A 24,765-nucleotide genomic window follows, 5' to 3' on the forward strand; every position below is an offset into this window, starting at 1 on the left:
GAGAGGGAAAAGAAGAGAAAGATTGCCATGAAGAAAAGTATCTTGAAAAATAAGTATGTGTCACAGCAATGATAATTAACAGTTTGTTGCAGAGAACTCTTTTATTTTGAATTTTGAGAGGGATATGAAATGTATAAGCAATCTGTACAGTGGACTGGATAATCCTACAGGTTACTTTATAACCATCCTTGTTAAAATGAAACTCAGCCAAAATATGATTTCGACCTTGTAAATTACTGGAGTTGCAACAGTAAACCAGAACTACCCTTTTCCTGGCCACGAACACGCAATGACTTACAGTTCTACTGAGAAATGGCACATGGTGAACCAGTTTTCAGAAAATATTGTCGGTAAGCTCGAGATGAATAATAAGAAAAATAGCTAATGCAAATCAGCTTGGGTATTCCACTTCCAACCAGTGAGTGCCAGTAACATTCTTAAAACTAAAAATTTTATAGAGCTAAAACTCAGAATCTAATTCTCTGAAATGTACGTGAACCCTAACCACAGAAACTGTACAGGGAAAACAGCCAAAATCTAGTGGAGTTATGCAAGAAAGCAATGGGGGTTTCTCATTCACTGCTTCAGCAGCGTGATCCTTGCATAATTCAAGGGAAGATAAGCACAGATGTCAAAAGGCACTTACAACACACCGTGTGTTTGCCTGGCAGCAACACAGGCAAAGAAAACCACCATAATTTAAAGTTGCTAACAGAATACTACAAGCCAAATSCGTGTCATCCTCCAAGGAGCACTGAGGCAACTTTACGGATAAAGACCTGGCCTTTCTTACACTGTAATACACAACATGTGTCAAATGATCAAAGGGATGGAAAGAAAGATTATTAAACTAGAAAAGAGCGTGCAATTCATAACAGCAACTCTGCTTCTGTTTTCTCGGTACATATGTGCACCGACTAGCTTTTCCTCAGCCAGTTACTAAGATTATACAAAATTGCTCATATTGCACTGAAAATTCAGCAGCAGACGCAGAAGAGCAAACCAAAACAGGGATTTCACTGAACAGCTTTATGGAAGCATCCTGGCTTCCTGTGGATTAGTTTCAGAGCACAGCACTCCCTTGCACACACTACAATGGGCATCCTGTATGTAATACCCTCACGTTCCTCCACATATTCTCAAGATTTTAGCTATTCTGCTACCCCTYAGTATCTCCGCTTTCTTTCTATTTACCAGTTCCACCACTCAGCCCCATGTCCCCAAATCCTCCCTGGTTCTGCACTCCTTCCACTTCCTTCTACGTCCCCCAGCTGGAATAATCTTGCACTTAAATAAATGAGCTGAACAGCTAAAATATACATGAATTATACATGAAAACTGGGATAAAACTATAAGCAACAGTTTACCTTGCCACGTGCCATTTGCGATCCACCAGTAAGTGGACATCCTCAATTCTTCGGTTGTAAGCGTAGTGCAGCCGTTTGGGAAGGTGCTGTTTCAAGTAGGGCTTAAAGTGCTGGTCTGGCTTTCTACACTGGAAATAAGTGGTTGCAAACAGGAGTCATCACTGAGATGCAAGGCACACGTATAGCCTTCAAGTGCATAAACTAAGCTGCTGCATTCATTACTGGTGATGCCTTGCAACCAAGGCGCCCACATGCAGTGCCCTGCACAGTGGGGAGACTCTCCATGCAGTATTTGTGCAAGACTAGTGCATAATGGCTCACTCAAAAATGTATCTGGAAAACTCCGTCCTCGTGACAGTCTTTTCAAAAGCATCCTGCAAAACGTCACCCACAGATGTAGAACTTGGTTCTAATTTGGCCAGGGCTTAAATTTCAAAGGAAAGCTGAATGCTGAAAATACATCCTGTCTACAGGTATATTTAAAACAGTCCAGTTACTAAATTTGATAAAAATCAGCATTTATTTTAAACTTTTTTTCCCCCCCCATTAAACACAGGGTTATGGTTGAGGGCTATCAAGTGAACTTTTTCAGCATCTTTAAAGTGCTAGTAAAATATTTACCCTAAAAGATTACTTTCCATTTCTGAAGGAATGAATAAATAGACTCAATTCAGGGCGTCAGGATGGTCAGGGAGATTCTGGCTCTGTACTACCCAAAAAGGTTATACAAGCTACTACACTAGCAAACAGTGCGATTCATGACAAACATTAATCTCTGCTCATGAAGGGCCCCATTTAACACTCTTTATTCACACTAATGACTGGTTTTCCTGCCTGAAGAGTGAGCAGGGACTGCCAAATTATGTCCCAAATTAAGGTGTGAAGTGAGCAGTGCACTATAGACATACATCCCAGCAATAAACACTTACTGTAAGGTTGGCAACAATCACTTTAGGGTCATCTGTTAAGCACATAAAAAAAAAAAAAAGATAAAGATATCAAAAGGTGAACAATCTGCTGAAGAGATTACAAGCTAAGAATGTAATGTTATAGAAAAGATTCCTCTTAAAAGCTGGCTGATCATTGCTAAAAGTACAATGTGTATCAGCATATTTTGAATATGAAATTTCCCTTCAATTAATATTTTCTTGATGCACGCTGCTCGGATTTTTATGATTTGGGTCTAAGCTTCATGTTCATTCTAGTTTCTAAAAATATTCCATTTCAAGTATTACTGCTTCCTCTTACAATACAACACCATCCCCAAAATATTTTGAAAACACATCTAAGCACAACAATGAGCTCTTGGAAACAGTATGGTAAATACGTCACATTTTTTGTCTCTTTTACACATATTTCAGTAGGCTCCTCCAGAGTAAGTGAAAAGCAACAACGAAATATTCTGAGCAAGCTTATGATTGTTAAAGGGCTCTGCAAGATGCAGCAAAACTCAGCTTGACAACTGGCAGCACTGTCTCCAACTTCTYAGAATTTGAAGAAAGAATATTTTTGAGTCTAGAGAGAAAGAATAAACTAAAAGAAAATAGGTACCATCTTTCATAACCCCTTTTTTTGGATTATACAGGGCATGATTTTGCTTAGTTGGAGCTCTATGGAGTCCCAAATCTATTGACTCTGTTGCAAAGATGTGCCTATGAGCCTCGGGGCAATACTAGGAAATAGAAAAATGGCAGAGGAATAAAATGTCTGGTAGTTTGCCATTTTATGAGCCAAACATCAGTTTTGAGACTAAGAAATACGCTTCTTTGTTCTATGTTCATTTATAAGCAATTGCAAGCATTCGGACTAGGAAGCTGGGGACAGAAGCCAAAAGAGGAGAATGGTGTTGCGGGGAAACCAGAAGGATGACTCAGAGATGGGTCATACTGCTAGCTGATCTTTTGGGAAAACATTGCCATTTATCCTCCAATGAAAACTGATTTTGCTCAGCAATTCAAGGATTGAAAGTTCCTCTAAAAAAAAAAATCTACTCAGAAGAACTAAAATACAATTTTTTAGTAGACTCCGAAGAATGGGAATTCAGTCTTTGCATTAGTCCTGTGACTTTACTCAACATAAAATCTTGTTATCAATAGATCTTTATGCACACAACCTGCATTCCTAGAGAATACATATCCATAAAAAATTATGTTGTAGCAAATAAAAACCATATTTTTATAGTTTCTTCTATCATTCTAGAAATTTCTAATCTTCAAATAATTGTTTGCAAAAGTCTGCCTTCAACTAAAATGCATCCAAAATATTGTGAGGGTTGGTCAGTCCATGTTAACAGTTAGACCTCCACACCAAAAGCTCTCATCTTTGCAGTATATTTTGCAAAAATGTGGGTACACAGGAGTCAGTTTAAGCTTCTCAGTTTGCACGGTTGTTTGAATCACTTGCCTTTGCAAGTGATGCTATCATGGAGGTGGCAGAGCAGGCAGGGCAGCAATGCCATAAATCACAGTTAGCCAMATGAGAGGGCATGTGCCACAGCCCTCAATGCTCTCACAACATGGTCAGCTCCTCTCACACATCGAGTCAGGATGAGCATTTAATAGCATAACACGATAAAGTAGTAAGTTTATCTTTCCACCTTGGCTCAAATGCACACATTACTTATATAAATGTTTACTTATATCCTGCATTTCCAGTCCATACTGGCTATTTAGCAGTCCACTGCTCTTCACCCATGCCAAAAGTATGAATAAGCTACTGAATTCAGAATTAACAATTCATTTAACTCAATGGTTCAGAAAAGGTAAAAGATTCCTTTTATATCTATATATTTTCATTGACCAATGCATGAAGAGCATTGGTCAATATATTGTATTTTCTCTGAAAGTCCTATAAACTCTCTGCAAACTTGCACCCCTTGGACTATGTGGGCCCAAGGAGAAGATGGGGTCTGGTTTTCAGGACATAACCGGAATGATTAAATTAACTTACATTTCAGATTATTGCTAGACCTAGGACGAATTCGCCCTAAAGATCCAGGCAACAAAATGATATCTTCTACATTRGACAAATAGTTGCTTAAAAACTCAGTTCTTTCACAAGTCATGTCTTCCATCCCTGCAGAAGGAAAAGGCAAAATTAATCCATCTTGAAAATGAACATGTTTCCCAAACAGAGCACAAGGGATCCCAAGCAGATTATTGTATGTATTCTTTTCCTTTTGGTAATTAATCCTATTCCTTTTCTTTCTAGTCATCTAATTCCAGCACTAGACACTCGTAAGAGCCATATTTGGGATGCTTTTAACACTTGCCTACATGAGAGAAATACCAGTCCTGTCTGTAGAAACACTCACCATATACACTGTGTGTGTGCACTGTCACATCTCCAAATTCAACTCATGGAAAAATCRAAGTCTGTTTCCAGTTTAGTATACTACTTTGGAGATTTTCTTTAAACAAAAGATTTTAAGAGAAGCCCCACACAAAAGGTACTGTCTGTTGGTGGTCTGTTCTAAGCCAGCCTCAGATAAACAATTCTCTCCTAGTTTGTGGCTTAGTGGAATGTATTGACAGGCATAGTCCAGTTCTCTGCACAAAACTCCCTCCTCTGTAAATCTGAGCTGTCCCATACCCTTCTCTCCCCACAGCCAGACAGGAGGCATAGGCCATTTTCTTGTCAATTGAGCACATCTTGGGAGATTTTGAAAAACACAGATCTGAACAGAACAGTACTCCTTACAAAAAATTAGTGTCTGATGAATATGCGAACTTTGGATAAGACACTAAAATGTTATGCCAAAACAACTTATGCTTATCTCAAACATGTCATACTTTTTATTTAATAAGACTTTCTTTTTCCTGTTTTCCCGGTTCTTTGTTAGTGGTTACTATTTCTTCTCAAGAAAATGTTTCTGCCAATTTCCAAAAGAGTAAAATCTATCAAATCATATATACAATTTTACTGATGACCCTCCATCTGTCCCCTAGATTTGTTTTGTCCCTTTTCCTCCTTTCACCATTATCTTGATGACTTTCTCCAAGCAAACAGATATAGTCCCTCACATACATTCCACTCCTGTTAAGATGGTTTATCCTATTAATTTCCATGGAAATTATATAGTCCAAGGTTCTACTCCTCCCTTCATCAGAAAGGAAAACAACTACTAGGTTGTTTTCTTCCATGAAGATTGGGGGAAAGAAAAAAAAAAAAAAAAAAAAGGTTTATTAGATTATTATAGCCTCCTAATTCCTGTGGGAGAGTAGCACTTAGTTGTATATGAAAAATGGCAATCTTTGAAAAAATCTGTATTATAGAGGATTTAAATATCCAGATAATTGAAATTATAGAGAAGTTCATCCTAGTGAAAATTAAAAGGAGAGTTTAGTTACAAGTCTACACTGAGTGGTTGTATTTTAGGACTTAACCTTCTAGAAAAAAATCAGCACAAAAATATCTTAAATGGGACTTGAATTTAGGSTGCTTATATATACACAGCTATTGTTGTTCATGCATTTCTACAGCAATAAARAGCATTTTTTTTCTTACCATGATCACCAACAAATATGACATTAACACAACGATGTAACTTCAGCTGTTTGAGTCCATCCATGAGTTGTCCTACTGTCTTGTCAATCTCCCTCAGGGGATTTACCATCATCTGTACAAACATGCAGAGGGGAAAGAAAAGTTACTGCGGTCAATAYAAGATTCCCTCTTTTAGTACAAATGGAGCTCCTTTGGCCAAACCCTGATAGGATAATCATCCAGGTCAAGAGGCAAAGCCTTGGCTGAGCTGTTACACCTACAAGTTCTAATGACCTCTTCTATATCCACACCGTGATCTCCTTCTGAGGAAGCCSTGCTGGGAAGCTGTCACAAGACAGTAAAAGATCATCTTTATAGCTGCACTTAGGTCTACCAAGGACCTTTGTACATTTGGTAAAACCAAGTATCAAGAAATTAGAGAAATGCATGTGACATTGGGTTTGTTTCTTCTAAATAAAGATCTCTGCTTTTAAATGTCTGTCCAAACATGTGCATGAAATGAAGCTTTTGACTGAGTAATTGCCTGAGACAATTACTAAAATTCACTTCAAAAGTTATCTGATACTGGGATGACTCTATGCAAGTCACTTGACTTCAGTAGAACATAGGGCTCAGCGGGAGGCATTTAAGCTGCTTCAAAGCCAAGTTGTCAGCATCTCAAACGACATTTTGGGCAAAATCATCAGGAGGCCGCAGAAGACATGGATTCAGTACTGTGATTTTTTCACTTAAGTTTCTTATTCATTAAGAAACAAAACAAAGAGCACTAAGACATGATACTCACAGGATACTGCTTTCAGCCATAAGAGAACGGAACATTTCTACCAGATGGCAGAGAGGAGGGAAACATTTGAAGGCAAGATTTTAGGCAAATTACTTGGATTTTGTTTTGGTTTTGAGAAGAAAAGCTTTCTTGTCACAGTTTGCTGACTTCCTCCTTACTTCTCTGTTTGATTTGGCTTGTCTGAGTATCTGGAACAAAACATTCTTCCAGTGAAARAAGCAGAATGCTAACAAATTTAGGATGAGAAAAACTAGAATTTGGCAGAATTTKCTGACAAGAAAAAACAAACATCACTTGAATATGACCCAGAAAGAGAATGTTCAGAAATCCTTCCTCTGCCTGAATCATTAAAGAATGATATATGAGCCTGATAATTCATAAGATCACACAGGAAATGTCATATCCCATGTGGCACTGTAACATCATGAAGAAACTGCTCACAGAAGATGAAATCTCAGTGAGGAACAAGAACAATTTCTGTAACGCATGGTAGTGATTTGGGCACAGGGTGGGATTTGGAAATATTTTGATTCAGGAAAGTCTAAATAGTTAGTGTTGTTAAGGCCATGAAACATTCCGAGTTTAAATAATAATAATAAAAAAAAAAAAAAAAACAGGGCTACAAGAAAATTCTCTGTTTCAGCATTCTCCCACGGTCAAAAAATAGATATTTTTCAATGAATAAGATTTTTTTTGAAGTTCTGTATAACATCAATCACAAAGAAATACAACTACTTCCAACTGCTTCTCAKAATCCAAAACTTATTCCAGAAAAATGGAAATCAAGATGGATTTTKCATTAAGGTTAACTTTTGTCAGTGAGCTTGAGGCTTCTTTCATAAGAAAAAAAAGCAACAATGTGCACAGAGATTTCAAAGACTTTTAGGGAATTTAATTTGTTTAAAGGACAGTATTTAGAGACCAGTTTAGCAGCTCTCTTCACCAATTTCATTTGTAGGTCAGCAGAGACACTTGAAATTCAAAGAAAGTCAACATAAATGAAAAATCCCGCTCTTAAAAGAAACAAGCTCACAGAATCCACAAAAAATCTCCAACTCTGTCATTTCTATTCAAAGCAGCTCAAAGACAGACTCTCATTCGTATTACTTCATCTCAATACTTTCGCTCTTCAGGTTTTAAAGGTTAGCTATTTTATTTTTCTATCCTGAACACATTTTTTCCCCCAAATGGTCACTGAAGGGTAAGTCTGGCTGTAGGTGGCATATTCAGTCAAGTGKTTTTTTTTTTCTATTCACACACCATTGTCACAAGTCAATTGTTTTCCCAGGTGCAAGGTTCATTASTGAACAAATAAAAATCTGAAAGGTACTTTTCCTTAGTTATATGCTGCTCTCAGGTCTTTGGGAAGCTGCTGAAGACATGTGGATATCAGAGATGGCACTAGAAGAGTGAACTGACCTGACATTATTATTATAAAAGCATGGGGTATGAGATCTGAGTCATGCAGACCATAATTAAATTGTTTCTCATAGAAGAAGCTTGATTAGGAGGAAGAATGAATTTTATTATATGCTGGTTTTCTTTCCTTTGTAGGATCCTAGTCTATATTACATTCTGTTGCTCTCAAATAGCACAGAAAGATTAACTTGTACATGTGATGGAAAATATTTGTAACGGTGGGATTTGTTTTTCTGAAATTCTACTGACAAATTCACAGTTGACTTTCCATTAAGAGTTCTGAAAGGGATAAGAAGTTTGGATAAAATTTTCATTTGCAGAAAGAAAAAAACATATTAGGGAGAATGCTACAGGCTACTTAAAACACTTAATGCCAGAGAGGTAAAATTTTCCAGGTAATATTAGCATAATTAGAATAATGGTAATATTGTCCATAGCAGTTATCAGTTCTTCTCTTGAATAAGTGTCAAAAGTACTCTGAGAAAAACAGTTTTCTTATTCCTCACAACTGTTTTTGAAGCCTTTTATGTCCTTTTCTTTCCCACTTTAAGAACGGGTCTCAGAGTGACTAGTTTAAGTCGAATCTTTGCAGCACATGCAACAAGTTAGAATACACTGCACACATATTGAGGAGACTATCTACGGCCTCTTGTAAAATAAAGTAAAATAGAGTCAAGACTTTTGATTTAAGCCTAAAGGAGAGAGATTTAGGTAGCTTATTTTTAACTTTTTAAACTATTTAGTTAAAATTCCTAAATGAAAAGGCAGAAGTTGCATATTGCCCCTCCCAAAGTGTCAGTTAGTGCCAGGTGGAGAAAGGCAGAACACTAAGAAAGATCATTTTCCTCCACTGTCACCTTTTTCCCAAAGAAGCAATTTCCCACAAAAACAGGCATACCACTGTGCACTCGCTTCTATTGCCATCTGGCATTCAGAAATCATGTAATTAAGAATCCCTTACCCTACAAAAATCATTCATTGGCTTTAAAATAGTTATTTTAAAACAGTTTTCAAACTTTTTTCCTTTTAGTTTTTGAGAGTCATGTTTTCAGGATTTCACCATAAACAGGATGACTAGAGACAGTCTCAAATGCTCATGAGAACTGCAAGACCTGGGGAGTTAAGGTGGCTACCAAGTACCTCCGACTTTGTGGTAGTTCACAGATGTTGGCAACACTTCCATGGGATTTATTTGACATTGCCTCCAACTGATGGCTGGGTTTTTAAAGAGATTTCAAAGATGACTTCCCCTAAAGCAGCGCTTGAAGCAAGAAACGCAGTTCCCAGAAAACCTGGTCTTTTTTGGCTGCTTTCCTTTGGGTCCTCCAGCGCACTTACAGAAGGTCTGTCTGCAGCCTCCCAATCTGAAGCAAGGAGGGAACTCTCAAGTTGAAAAAAATAAAAAAAAAAATWAAAAAAAAAAAAGATAAAGCTAAAGAAGGGCCTCAAAAGTGGCACTTCTGACATAAAGTTTTGGAAGACATGGAACTTACTTTCTTCCGGCGAGCTTGCACAGCATACTGATCCACTCTATGTACTTTCCTTCTTCTTTTCATTGGAGCTGCCACTGGTCTTTCCTGCCTCCTCTTAGGAGCAAGCTTTCTCTTAGGCGGAGTAAGAGGGGAGCCATAACTACTCTCCTGTACTGGCGGGGAGAGATGTCTGGACTCAGAAAAAAAAGCCCATCTTGACTCACAGTAGATACAAAGCTACCTGTATCAGCGCATCTTCAAGCACAAATATAGTGGCCTCTTCAAAAATTTAGGCATTTGGACAATTTAGGGTCTGTCTCTCTTTAAAGAGGAATCCACCAAATTGTATTGAAAGCAGAATAGCAGTTATAAGAGCAGACAGCATAAAAGCAAATTAAATTGGTATTTCAAGAGAGGGTAGCTGGGGCTTATATGTTTAAAAAAGATATAGTTTGGGTTATTTTTTATTCATCAGATCCACTAATATTACCAAAGAACTCCCGATATAAGTTCTCTGCAGACAATCTGATTATTGCTTGAGGGAGAGGAAAGTTGGGAGTGAAGCACCTCGCTTGGTTGATGGGTATGAGTCCTCACACCTACCCAGTAGGAATGGCTTTCTGCAAGGTTTCCCACACACATTTTTGGCTGAATCGGTGACATAAGGGTTAGGTACCCTTATGAGCAGCATCAGTCGGTGTCACCATTCATGTAGGCCTTGTACCCCACTAAGAACACCAGAGTCCCTCTAGCCACTATGTGGGAGCTCTGGGACCTGCAGCTTATATCTTTCAAAGCAGCTCAACAGGGCAGGTTCACTAATGGCAGTGCACCAAAAAGCTGCACTGCTACTTGSCTTGTGCTAGTTTTATGGGAAATTTTAGAACTACATTTCCTAGCACTTTCAGTAGATCTCATATAGATAATACTGGGTTTTTTTTCCTCATAAATGCACAGATAACTGAGATAGACTTACAGAAGGGGGGAAAAAAAAAGAAACTTTTTTAAGACTTGGTTGAGGGAAAAAAACAACTACCACTATTTAACTCACTAATGCTTTTAAACCGTAGAGCTCCTATTGACTTCAGTGCAAGTTGGAGGCTTTCTGAACTACTCAGGAAAGCAGCCCCAGACAGTAACTACAATAACGAGTATAACAAATCACACTGAGTGGGTTTGAGAAGAATCAGTGATTTATGATGATATTTACTTCTGTGTGTTTAGTCAGCTTCCCACAGTTGTTCAGTTACAGAGCTATGTAAATAGGGAAGGGGAAGGAAGGGGTTGTTACCATCTGCCATGCTGTTTCATTGCTTCCAAGGCAAGCAGCTGCAAAGGAGATTCTAGTCCAGTCTCATTCATCTCTCTCCCAAAAGGCATTTTAATAAAGCAGCACCAAAGTTGTCTGTTTTAAAAACGCTTCAAGCTTTGTGCAGTCCTGATGAGAGCAGCGGCAGGGAAAGGAAGGAGTTTCGTTTTACTCTCTCTGAATAAAGTTAGACAGAGCTTCACGCTGCCAGAAACACACGAGCGCAGGAAACCCAGGAGTTCTGGACACCGAAAATGGCCGTCTCAAGACAATGTGTTAGAGGAGCAGCAGGAACGGCTTAGCAATGCCAGTTTTCAATGGGTTTTAGAGCTCTTACAGTAATGTATTTCCAGAATATCTTATATCCAAAAAAAGTTAGCTTGAAGAAAAAAAAAAAAAAAAAAAGCCAAGTTCTTATTAACCAGCCAAATCTTAGTCTTGCTTGAAAAGGGGCAGAGTAGAGTTATGGAGGAGGGAAACAAATCCCTCCCCGCTTACAGAGGGTACTGGAACATCACAAGGGTAACTAGCCAGCCAAAGCTCTGCTTCTTGACCCAGACGGACCAACCTACCAGAGTCCAACTGCAGAAGCACAGAGGGAAAGAAAAAAAAATGCAGAAGTAAATCAAGAGCAAGCATAYATTTGATACTTCCCATCAACTGCTCCTGAAAATAAGATGGAAACTCCAAAAAAAAAACCAACATCCAAGGACATTTATTAAGGTCCCACCAAAATAATACCTGGACAAGTAGTACCATTTACATTGAAACTCATGATATCAGAGAACATGAAGTTACTGCAACAGTCATTGGCCACAACCTATATCCCACTGATATCAACAACACTGKCAATTCAGCCATAAGGTTTAAGTGCTTCTAATTCACTTTATTTCTAGTTTTTAAAGCACTCTGCATATAGGTTGTTGTGCATGTCCTGTGAGGTTCTGAATGTCATCAGCTGAAGTCACTGTAAGCTGAAGATATTCAGCAGTGAATGCCATCAGACCTTCAAGAACATACATTCAGAGCATTATTTGGAGTAAGAATCTCTAGAAAACACCCACTTTACTCTAATAGACATTTGGAGAATTTCAAGAAATACATCTTTTTTCCTGAAGATACTAAATGCAGTAAGAAAAGCCCAGGTAAGATGTACACTGTTCAAAAGGAGAAACCAGAAGCCCATTTTAAATATAACAGACATCATTCATATATATATATATACATATATATATATATATATACACACACACATATGTATATAACATCATTGTTATGTTGATAAACCTTTGCATGAAATAAAATAGTCAGCACTAGTCTAACTGTCTAACTTCTGCCAGCACTAGAAGAATGATTTAATGGGGAGGTCATTCTCTCAGTACCAAGGAAGCAGCTGAAAGAGTTGTCCCTTTGAGGACACCCTCCGCAGTTGTTTTATGCAAGCTTTGTAGATCCTAAAAACTATGCTGAAAACATAACGAAAAGAGCAACAGCATAAAATACTTCCTAGATTCTTTATCCTGAAACCAGTCCCCCAACAAATCTCAATTCTGCTCTCAATTTGCTAAAACTCACCTTAATGCTCCTCTTGCATTTTACACAAATGGCGCTAATCAATCTATTTGTAAAACCTTCATAAGCTCTCAATTCACACTTCCTAAAAGCCTAAACTCTTCCTTGCAATTAGGGGCCAAACTTTAGATAATTATCCAGATAAATCCCTAGACAACAAAAGCCATCAGGGGCTTTCTGCTTTTGTAATGATTTTTACTGCAGCATCAGACTCTTAACTGGCTTATTAAAGGCTCAAATTTAAAGAACAAATTCAACGYCATCTTCAGAGCCTCCTCCAAGTGCAAGAAAAGAGCCCTACAACTCTGTTCAGAAGGAATTGTATGACTGAAGATAAATAGAACTACAGTTGTCAGTCATAAGGCACAAATAGCAATTGTAACACTTCAGTAAGAGGAACCATAACACTCCACTGAACTGTGTCAGGACCAGAGAAATCTTATTTTCTGTTTGACCAAGTCAGCCGTCTCTCCTCATGTGAGCCAAATGACAACATCAAGATGACCAGTGGGGTCCTACAGTCTTGTCAGGACTGTTTGGACTGTTCAGTTTAGCTAGAACATCTTCCTTCTGTCCAATAGGGTGCTTCAAGTGCACAAGGAAGAAACCGTCTAAGTGCCTGTAAGCTGCTCAGCCTTGTCAGGAAAGMAGCATGTTGTACTTCAAGTCAGCTATTGAAAGCTCATTTAAGGGGTTAAACTACTGTAATGTACATGATTTTTCATTAAAATAACCTTTTGTGCTTCAAAACATTTTCCAAACTCAACAGTCCAGTGCTAAGGGAACACTATTGGCAGAACTTCCTGAACCCCTGGAGGGCCTATATGCAACTAGAAATAGCAGTTTTTAAGGAGTTCATGACAGACTGAAATTATCAGTTTGGCTACTGCAGGATATCAGCTTTAAAGAAACCTTTTTCCTTCTCTGTCTTTTCCTTCAATATTTTCTGACTGATTTTTTTATTACTTTGGAGAAGGAGAAATTGTTTGAGAAATGTTAAATTGTGCTGTTGGACCCACTAATTGCATGTTTTTGCCAAGGAAATCTTTCCATTTGTATTATTATATCACACAGAGAAGCAGTCTTCTGAAAGGCATTGGCAGTTCCTTCTTAAAAGTGAATCTCAGATGATAAATCCTTAAGACAATAATTTTGCTCTTTCTCTGGCATAGAGGAAGCATACTGCAGAATCAGGAGGAAAAAAATGCTAAATTGCTAAAAATGTTACTCTTGAGCGTAGCAATTATTCCAAAAATTATTCAAGACACSTGCTTGCTGTACAAAAGAAAAGCTATACTAACCTCTGAGTTGAAAGGACCATATCTGTGGCCGGCAGCATCTGGTTGTTCGGAATAGAAGGCATAAACATAAGGCCTGAAAGAAAGAAATGCTTTAGACAACAAGAAGAAAACAAACCTGCCAGGCCAACTCAAATCACACCGACCATCCAACTAGAGCTGGCCTCAAGGAAAGAAACCGTTTTTAGGTCAACGGTTAAGTAATTAACAATATTAAGCAATATTAAAATATTAAGCAATTAGTTATTCTACAAATTCATTAAATCCAAGCGCACATGCAGAAAGGCTCATTGGGTACCACCTAAGGACATATAACTTTTTCTTAATTTTGTAAGAGAGATCATAGCAGTAACTCACACAAGCTTTGTAGTTAGCAGCTTGTGAGAACTTGTGCCCTAAAAAAATAGTGATAATTAAAATCTTAATTTTTCCTCAGTTCTTGGGGTACAATTCTGCAACTGCCATTGTCTATAAGGTTGTTAAGCCGTTATTTGACTCAACAGCATAAGAACAATCCAGCTTAATCCATGCAACCACATGTTTGTTGATAGAAACAATAATGCATAGCATATATTTATTGAGAAGAATCAAAATATTAATGACTAAAAGCTAGGATCTACCAAAAAAATCCTCCATTTAATTATATTACTAAAAAAAAAAAAAAAAAAAAAAAAAAAAAAAAAAAAGGAAAAGAAAGAGGTGGGGGTGTGGAAATAACATTTCAACATTTCCCCTTGCTCTTCCAGCTGCTTCTATGGAGAGGAAAGGAGCTATTATGCAACAGGAGACGACAATAAGTGAATTACCTTTCATTATCCGGAAGGGTTAGCCACTGCAGTATAGTTAATATCCTGCGTTCATGAGGGATGACACTGGATCAAAAAATGCAAAAAGTATGCCTGGTTATCACAGAATACAAAAGGCATCCAAAAAGCTGCACTGCAAACAGACTCTGATTTGATCAAGACCAAATATCACAAGCAACATCTTCCTTTAGTATGTTTTACTTTCCTCTCATTTGGTACTAATTCTTATTTTGTAAGCAGAAGCACTTCAGATCTGCTGGATGTCCACATATCTCAAGAGAAAGATGATTAAATGCTTGCCCCTGAAGGTAAGAACTCAAGGCACTAGGTTTAATTGTTCAAAACAGCAGTGAAGAAGATTCCTGTAGTCAACCCAGGTAAACCAGTTTAATTAACAACAGCACAGCCACAGAAGTCCAATGGAAAGCTGTCGTGAATAAAAATCATGAAATTGCTCATGTCAGTGTAAGTTTACACAATCATCCTTCTCTGGTAGTCTTAAAAGATACTGGAAGAGTTCCCATTGATTTACTAGAAACTGAACGAAGGGCTAAGCCAACGTAAACCACAACAGATCCATCTGGARCACCAGGCCAACAAGACAGTAACTTGCCCAACTTTGACTACTTCTCACTCTGAGAAACATGTTCATCCTATTTCACTGTTTGCATCCCGAAACTCCTCATTAGGTTGCTGAGGCCAAAATTCACGCTATGAGAATGACTAGCTTTATAAACAAACTGCTAAACTTCAAAAGTTCTCATCTTAAGAAGGCTCTATAGGTCACTGACCGTGCTCTTACTATAACATGGTAGCATTTGTTGATCCAGACTCCGTCAGATCAACGGATTCCTGAGTCAGGAATCACAGAATGGTTAAGGTTGGAAGGGCCATCTAGTCCAACCCCCTTGCTCGAGCAGGGAATCAAACTCAGTTATCCCAGATTTACCATGTTGAATCAAATTCAACATTATTTGGAAGCACATTCAACAGTGAAATAAGGATGCCCTTAGCCATTTTTAAACAAATCAGTTCTTTTTGCCTTGCAGAGCAACAGTAGCCCCGAGTCTCCCATTGTGAGGACAACCTTCCATTATAAAATAGCTATAAGAATGAGAATTTATGCTAAAAAAATTGCATATCTTGGGTCAGTATCCAAGACTATTATTCCACTTTATGGTAATRCCCAGTTATATGCTATATGATAAAGAAGAGTAACAATCTTGTATTGCTCAGTTTGTGATTTCTATTAAAGGTGCAATTTGAAAAATCCACATTAGGCCGATTCAGTCATTTAAGAGTGAAATCATGTTAATACTTATGTTTGCCTGAAAGACAGTTAATCTAAAAAAAAAAAGCCTCAAATTAAATACTATAGTTTTAAGGAGAATATGCATCATTCATACATAAAGTGGTTGAACCCCTCCCTTAATATAGACAATCATATGAACTATAATTGTTTATCTTCCACAACATTTAGTATTTCAAAGCATGCAAATGACTACCAGCCCAGGTGTTTATGACTACCAACTAGCCATAATCTTTAGAATCATATAAATTTCTTTGTCTTGTAGAGCATTGAAGCTCTGTCAAGTTGCTGATTTGGAAGCCTAACCTATGATTACAAATCATAGCCTTTGTTTTACTTCTAAGAAATATCACCCAAAGGGAACACAAGAGGGTTATAGACATAGCCTCCAACCAGGCAGACAYTGAATGCTTAGAGCAAGTAAAACAGCTTAATAAACACTTGTATGAAATGAGTTGTGAATTATTGGTTACAATTCTCCAGAAAACAGAGGGCACTTACACAGACCAGAAGAACGTGCCAGCTTTCACTCCTTGCTTGGCTGCCGTAATCCAAATCTAATGAGCAAAATATAAGAGGATTAGAATGTGTTTAGGTCTTTAATGCCCCTCTAAAATCAAAAGAAAATGTTTTCAAGGCACTGAACTTAGAAATAAAAATTGCAGTCTCCAGCCAGCACCCCTAATTCAAACCCTCAGAGTAACAAACCCATGCAGATTCTGTGCAGTTAATCAGTGTTTTCCAGCTATGCCATAAGCCATTTCAGCCCTACATACCTGTGCTGCTCTCAATGCAAAGCACTGAGATGCATGGCTAGGCACTTYCCCAGTTACCACCTGGCTTTCAAAAGCAGTCGTCTTTCACTTGAGCCCTTTTTTTTTTTTTTAATAATAATAATATTCTGTTAAGAATCTACTCCACATGTAAGATGTAACAACATAAAACTACACAGGATCAGAATACAGGTTGCTCTAACTCAGGAGCAGTCAGTAGAAAATGCTTTTGGAAAGTACATGCAGAAATGGTGTAGACACAGTGAGCAGAGGAATGAGTTGAATCTTCTTCCTCAGCTGGAGATTACGGGCTTTCTGAGCTCAACCAAAATGCTGATTGATGGGAATGATGGAAACAACTTCCATGTTCCATCAAACCTTTGATTTGAACCCATCTATTTTTCTGGCTTCCACAAAAGCTTGTGGCAGCAAGTTCCACTGGGCAATCACATCCTGCAAGGGTGTATTTTTCATTTGTTGCTTTAAGCCTGCCAATTTTACCAAGGTTAGGGTGAAGCTGTCATATTGTGAAAAAAAGTTATTAATCCATTCTCTTCCCATTTCTGCATACCTTTCATGATTATATAAGCCTTTTCGGTATTCTTCTCTACTTATTCCTTTTCAAGCTACAGCAGCCTTGGTTTGTTTGATCTTTCTTTAATGAAAGTCATTTCATACCTCTGGCTAGCCTCATTATCCTTCTCTCTCTATTTATACACACACACACACACACACACACACACACGGCAAGGGAGTGAGAATGATCAAAAATCTGGAAGCCCCAAGATTTAGGTAAGTATGCAATATGAATTTATGCCATGACAGAACTAAATTTATTTTGCAAAGAACTTATTTCAAAAGCCATTTAAGAAATAATGGCTTAAAGGACAGTATTGTATATATAGCTAGGTTATTTCTTTCCCATGTACATTATTTATGCATACTCCATTTCATCTCTTTCATGACACTTTAAGCCAAAACATAGTTTGCTTACTTGGTAATAGCAACATTCCTGGTTTACTTTAAATCAGCAGCTCAAAAGTACATTCAAGACCACTATTACTTGGCTGAAGGRGATATTTAAAACGGTCATCTGGGCTTGCATTATTTGTATGCCATTTTTCACATGTTGGCTTTAACTGAAGCAAATTTGGCACAATCTGATGAAAGAACATTTCCACATTGAGTCTATWCTAAATGGTAGTTATATCTGGAAAATGTTATATTCATGAAAAAAAATGGGTATCTTTGCCCTTCAGTCCACATGTCCCCTAGACATACCTGTTCTCTGCATCATCCTCAGTTCTTCCAAATTTTACTCAACTTAATCTAATTATATCGAAATCAAAGTTATAAAAGAATATTTGTCTTTCTCTCTTTCCAAGTTTTCAGCACTATATCCTCTTTTCTAGGGAGGAATACACCCTTAGTAGCTTTACAGGCATGGTGGCTTACTAAATAAAAGCAGCAACAATAGGGATGGGAATGGCCAGGGATATGCAGCTTTTGGTTTTCAGGGGTTTCCAGACAAGAGTCCAGTTTCAGGGGTGGTTTRTACTGGTTTAGGCTCACACTAGACAAGGAGTTCCCCAGCATCATCCTCCAAAGTGGGTAGTCCCAGTCTTGCATGGAGGTATGGACTACAAACAGATCTGCTTGTCCTTATTCACTAGTTGCTCTTGGACTACCCAGGTGACAAGCACACTTATAGCTGCAGATACACCCCTAGAGTAGAGACCCCTTGTAGCAGAGAGCCTGAGAGGTCAAACTCAAATCCAGCATGAGCTCCACTCCTGTCTTGCTCTTTGGTCTTACTGTATTTGGAAAACTATGATCCCTGCTGATCCGCAACAGATTTATTTTTCTTTGCAAGTGTCTGTGTTCCTGCAAAGTTTAAATAATTTTGCAGATATCTTTGGGTTGCTACCAACAACTGAAGTTCAGGGAATTTAGTATCTGGATTTTACCATCTGTTAACTCTCATTTAGCTTTCTAGGACTATGGGCTGCACAGATCCAAGCAGTCTSATCTGTCTCGGAGAGGCCAAATGAGACCAGACTCTTTCCACATGCAGCAGCTCAACTTGTCCCGCTCAGCTCCTGCCTCGTAGCCCTGGTGAAATTATCCAATTAAAAAACTTGTTCCAAAAGACAGTTTCACTCTGGCCAAGAAGTTGGTAGCTACTTTTTATTCTGGTCCAGCACACAGCCTGCTTTATGGATGCCAAACGAAATCTGCATGACTGCCATCCTGAGCAGGAGGTGACGCCATCCACTTCCCACCTGTGCAAAGCCAGAGATGCAGCAGATTTAACCAGTCCTCCTCACAGGACACTGGTTCCAGAAAACTTCTGCAAAGCTCTCACAGTACCAAGTTCAGGATAGGGCAAGAGACAAACTTGCAGAGAGAAAGCTTCTCTGTTTTAAACTAAGGCCTTGAAGAGCTGTTCCTATATCCAGCTGCAAGGCCTGACAATGTCCTCAGGGCAAGGAAAACCRGGATCATCCTTCCTTGCACACTCCTAGTACCTCCTTTGGATCAGCTCTAAACAGGCAGAAGTGAGGAGAAAGCTGGACTCCCTCTTCCAAAGGCAGCCAGATAGGGAAAACAGCAGCCTCCCTGCTTCCAAGAAATCCACTTCAGGAAAACTGCAATTTATATTTGTATTAAACGCTGGGATGAGGACACATCTGCTGGCCTTGAAATAAGCTCTGCAACTAAGACAAAGATCTTTTCAAGTCAAAGACCAGCAAAACACATGGTCCATATCTGACCCCTACGTCAGAGAGGTTAACCTGCATTGACTCCTAACTCAGGACTATAATAAAATGCTATTAGAGCTTAAAAATAGAGTGGGGAGCTTGGTTTATTTCAAATCAAAATAAGAAAATTAAGCACAATTCATTGTACCTAAAGGCACTACACACAACTAAATGCTTGCAAAGGCATCTTCATTCAGAGAAGTAAGAGCAGTTCTGCATGTCAGGCTTTTCTATTCACATTAAAAATACTTTAAAACAATTTCCCAGTGTGTTACAGCTGTGACAGTTATCACCGGTGAATCCAGCAGCAGCAGCCTCAGATGCTCTGCTTTATTATCCATCTCTTTTATCACTTAGCACAATTAGACAAAAGATTGACAGCTGGAGTAGGTGATGTGAGCACATAAGTTTCCTTGTTCTCTTCATCCATAGCACAGAAATCCTAGCAGAAAAGCACACAGCTCAGCCTTGAAGTAACATCTTTCAGTCTTCGAAAATTTTTTTTCCTTGCACAATACAGCAAGTCATCTCTTCCGAGCTAACATACTGAGAGAAAAAGAAGATGTAGCTGATGCTCTCTCAGCCTTAACTATCCAGAACAACAGAAATTAAGACAGGAGTAAGGGTTATTATTCCATTTCATCTCTGTTGGTTAGAGTCACAGTCTATAAGTTAATTAATCCAAGATGTTCCAGTACTGTGCATGCAAGTGTAATGTGTTATACTAGCCTCTGTCGTTGATCACATCTGTTCAGGTCACTTACCATAAAATCTGCTGTGTTGGGCATTGCAAGGTCAATACCATTTGTGAGCTTATGTAATTTATTTGCCATATGTAAATAAATTGGATTTAACTGTTAATATGTTAGAATTGTATAGTAAGCTTTTTAACCATGTCAACCTATTTTGCCTCTGGGACAAGACTTTATTATCTTGCAAGCAATGCAAAGGCTRTATTTCTGAATGCATTTGCTTAAGCAGTGGAGAAAGTAAGAGATATAAAAAAATTAAAATTTTAACCAATCTTTACTCACATCAAGTCACAAGCATGAGGGATTACCCAACTTTTCCAACACAGAAAACCCTGTTAAATTATGGGACCACAGATTCAACTCTAGTACACTGGCAAGTGTCCCAGGAACTATGATTTGCTACGTGCACACCAAACACATCCTCTTGTTTGAATTATTACAACTTTTATACCCTGTCTGCATGACTATAACTCATCTCCTTTGTTAATGAGTGGAAGCACACTTTGTGTGGCCATGCTGTGAGGAACCTGCAAGCTCCAAGTTCTCCCTGTCTTCTTGTACCTCCTAAACAAGACGTGTTTGCATATAGATATTACAGASAAAAATCAAGTGAGGCAGCTTCAAATGGAGACAGCAGGGACAAAGAGTGCTAGCTTTTGAGAGACCGAGTTGGGCCTGTTTAGCTTGGAAAAGAGAAGGCTGAGAGGGGATATGATTAACATATAAGTTCATGAAAGGGGAATGTAGGGAGGAAGGGGCCAAGCTCTTCTCGGTGGTGGCCAATGATGGGACAAGGGGCAATGGGTGTAAGTTGAAACACAGGCAGTTCCATCTGCACRTGAGGAAGAACTTCTTTCCTGTGAGGGTGACAGAGCCCTGGAACAGGCTGCCCAGGGAGGTTGTGGAGTCTCCTTCTCTGAGGATCTTCCAAACCCACCCGGATGCCGCCCTGTGCCCCGTGCTCTGGGTGTCCCTGCTGGAGCAGGGGGTTGGACTAGATGATCTCTAAAGGTCCCTTCCAATCTTAAACGTTCTGTGATTCTCTGCTTTTAATCATCAGTGAAGAACGCAACCCCAGCTGGTTGGAGCGCCTCAGGTTTACTCTTCTGCCCGAAACAGAAAATTTTGGTTCAAGAAGCTTTTTAATTAATACAACAGAATCACAGAGCCCCATTTCTTTCACATAGTTCAAGTGAAGGAAAAGAAACCCTTCTCACAAAGCTCAAAATTGGCAGACACATCTCCCTTCTTCCCTCAACAACCTTCTTCCTTCTACTGATGACAAAGTAGCAGCAAAACATGATGAAAGCTCAGGATGCAAAGGCAGGTCACAGCTTTCTGCAGAGCCCTTCCTCCTCCTCCTCAGCTGTAACTACACCGCAGTCGGCCAGGCAAGGACGATCAACACAGGACGTCCCATCTGTGACCCTCARAGTCCGAAGAAACAAAATTCAAATTATCTGAGCAGCGAAACGATTGTTTTTATGCCAACAATAGCTCTGATAGGGAATGTGAAGTTCAGATAAGCATTAGGAATATACAGTTAAGATGTGTAGCAATGAGGTCCAGCCTCTGGAGACTATAAAAACAGCTTTATGACATGACATATGTCCCTTGCTTAGGAACATGATGTCTCTTTTGTAACGCTCAGTTCCGTATCTCAAACTGAGTCTTTTTGGAGAGTCATTTTCACTTAAAATGGCTACTAGTGGACAAAGCTTCATAAAATGTTCCCCAAACAATGCTCAGTACTAAAATATATTTCTCATAGTGAGAAGAGGTGTCTTTGTAGGCAAATTCAGACCCCCAGAAGGCAGCGCTGCCGAGGGAGCCTCTGTCTTCATTAATTACTGGATAGTGGTTTTATACCTGTCATACTCTGTTTTCAGGAGGGCCAACAGGTTATTTCCAAGGATCATGAAAGGTCATTAAGACAAGCAACATATCATCAGTAAACTTAAGCTCACTGCATCAAATTACTAATTAGAAAATATTTAAGATGCCACAAATGGAAAGAGATGGAAAAACATGTCTAGGCAGCGGGCGGCCTCATTTTGGCTGTTCACTTAAGTGTTTAAATTTGCATGGAGGAAACAGTCTCTGTGTCATGAAAAACAGAGAGGTGAGATGATGTAGAAAAGTAATGATAATGGGAGGTTATGCATATGCATACTGTCAAACATTTTTGTTTTAAAACACAAGGTTTAAAACTTCTGTTTTAAACCACCATTTAATATGCTAAGCCACAAATCTAGGTCTCAGGAGGTCATGTAATCAGTCAGAATGCCTTGAAATCCTTCCAAACTACCCTCTCCCCCCTTCTGCTTTTCTTAATGCTCTTAAAATTAATTTCTCATAACTCCTGATGTGGAAACACTCAGCTACTCATCTGCCAAATCCCACTGATGTCCCATGGCAGCCTGGATGTTTCCCAGCAAGGTGCTRGCTATGTACAAGTAATCAAAAAAAATTGTCAAAGATACAATAGACCAGTTTCCATGAGCAGGCAAGTATTTCAGAAATGATCACCATTAAATGACATTCTCTTCCAGCCAGTTTTAGCCCTTTGGTAATGCTGGAGATGCTAGACATTTTTACTCCTTTCCTGGAGAAATTCCTGTGACCAGCTTTAGGTCACAGTTCCTAACCAAGCACCATGCTGAAGTTGTCCTAGTACTTCAGCTTCAGACTCAAGACATAAAAGAAGCCATCCAAATAAATGTTCYTGTAAAACACTAGCCAAGGTTTTGCTTCCCACCCCCACTCAATTTTCCTTTCTCATCTTTGACTACTCAGTTATCTTTGTCAACCACTGTAGTATTTAAAGAGAATTATTTAAAGGCCTTGGGAATGTGTCCAAACCATATGCAGACAGAGAGGTTTTCTTCTTCATCAGAACGAACCTGTCCTTTCAGTTTTAATGCTCATCCTGACATTTTCTTGACTTTACTAGTGAAATTGTGCAAAATGTGCAGCTCCTCCATAAGCAGGAGGAGGARCATTCACATCATAATATTTCTGCAAGAGATCTACCACCTTCCACTACCACCAGCTACGATGTCAACTTTATCAGATTTGTCAAGGCTATAGATTTCCCTGTAAGTTTGCAGGTATCTGGGCCTGAATTCCTTTCCTCCCCTATGCATGTTTCCTATTCTCCAAAGACATTCCCAGTTTATTACATATTTTTTTAACATTTCTCCAAAGCAGCTCTTTTATCACCCGTACTTGTGCATGCAGCACTACCCACTRTACGCTGAGAATCATGTTTGGCTTGTGATGATCCACTTTTGCACAGCTTCCCTCAGCTCTTCTCTGCTGACATTTTTCATGACCCCTGTTTACAACCCRTTGCAACTTCTACGCTCTGGAACAACACAGATGTTTCTACTGGGTGGGTGTGGGAATTCTAAAATAGTGTTGTTTACAATTAGAGGCATTTTGAGTCCCCAACAGAGAAACTAACTCTGACTTAATTTTGATTAAGATAGGATAAACAATAAAATTAGCAATGCATAATTAAGTTACAGCTAATTAGAAAATCACTTAGCTGCTGAGCCACAATTGCCTGTAAGCTCTGTATTTAAGCAGAGGACTGCAAAACAGGGACTGGCTTGCAAGGAGCTGTGGCTGCACGTGGGACAGATGAAGAAGTTACCTCCTGCTGCCCTCTCACTGCATGTGTCCTCAGTCCTCCCTCTCCTTTGCTCATGTCTACCAGGACAGCAAAGCACATTTCCTCACCCTGTCCTGTCCAAACAAGCCATGTTAAAAGCTAACCCAGGTCACAGTTGGGTAAGGCAGTGACTACATTCACTGTTACACTGAGAAGTTGACAAGAGAGCAAATATCTCATTCTGGTTCAGCTATAGCCAGATACATCTGCTGGTCACATATCTGTTCTGTAACTCTAAATTGTCTTGATTTGCATTTGTTGCAGACTATAAACACACACAAATAGCACACATCAGCCTAATAAGCCCCAAACCATCTGGGTAACTCTATTTAGTCTCTTGGGACTAAGATAGGGTTTGGGGGCTGACCCAGGACCGTCAGCAAAGAGCTCTGACAACTTGTGGCATTCCCAATCCCTTCCTGATTCCCCCACATCCATCACCTTTCTTGCAGGGTTACTTGGTTGGTTTTTTTTTTAAACAACTCTCCACTAAAGAGAACTAAAGAACTATCAATTCAATGAAATGCTTGCATCTTAGCATGTAAAATCTAATAGTTTAATTTAAACCCACTTTCACTGGTACTTTAAATGAAGCCACCATAGAACCAAGAGGAGAAAATGCAGCGGAAGCACAGGGACCTTCTTAGTTATAGTAAGGCAGGATGCTTTGAAGGGCACCATGTACTTGCCCAGAATAAGGATTCAAGGACAGGAAACAACCAACTCCCCACACCGTTATGTGAGACAGCATCTAGTTCAACCATTGCTGCTGGCTTCAAAGCAGAAATTAATTCACGAACTTCTACAGCTTCTACAGCAAGTTGGGTAACAGTGATCACTTGTGGGCCTCACAAATTATAATTATGAAGCTGTGCCACGCTGCTCTGACAGAACATTAATACTCCAGCTGCCACAAGAACATTGCTAGGACGAAAACCTGGGAAACCCATAATGAAAAGG

At 39.0% G+C, this 24,765-nt stretch overlaps 1 protein-coding gene across 4 annotated transcripts in view; it reads right to left on the reverse strand.

Moving 5' to 3' along the window:
* ENPP2 (ectonucleotide pyrophosphatase/phosphodiesterase 2) overlaps window positions 1-24,765 on the reverse strand; it is a 66,208-nt gene that overhangs the window by 15,362 nt on the left and 26,081 nt on the right. For 3 of the 4 annotated variants that reach the window (XM_026040742.1, XM_026040740.1, XM_026040741.1), the window contains exons 9-15: window positions 16,344-16,399; window positions 14,534-14,599; window positions 13,731-13,803; window positions 5,874-5,985; window positions 4,317-4,442; window positions 2,297-2,328; window positions 1,368-1,495 (exon numbers count right to left, since the gene is read on the reverse strand). In XM_026040742.1, the coding sequence (XP_025896527.1) occupies window positions 1,368-1,495; window positions 2,297-2,328; window positions 4,317-4,442; window positions 5,874-5,985; window positions 13,731-13,803; window positions 14,534-14,599; window positions 16,344-16,399 (593 nt within the window). The remainder of the gene's footprint in view (window positions 1-1,367; window positions 1,496-2,296; window positions 2,329-4,316; window positions 4,443-5,873; window positions 5,986-13,730; window positions 13,804-14,533; window positions 14,600-16,343; window positions 16,400-24,765) is intronic. The other variant, XM_026040739.1, reaches the window with a different exon arrangement.

This window comes from Nothoprocta perdicaria, unplaced genomic scaffold, assembly GCF_003342845.1.
Source record: "Nothoprocta perdicaria isolate Ctin4 unplaced genomic scaffold, notPer1 scaffold_263, whole genome shotgun sequence".
Lineage (NCBI taxonomy): Eukaryota > Metazoa > Chordata > Aves > Tinamiformes > Tinamidae > Nothoprocta > Nothoprocta perdicaria.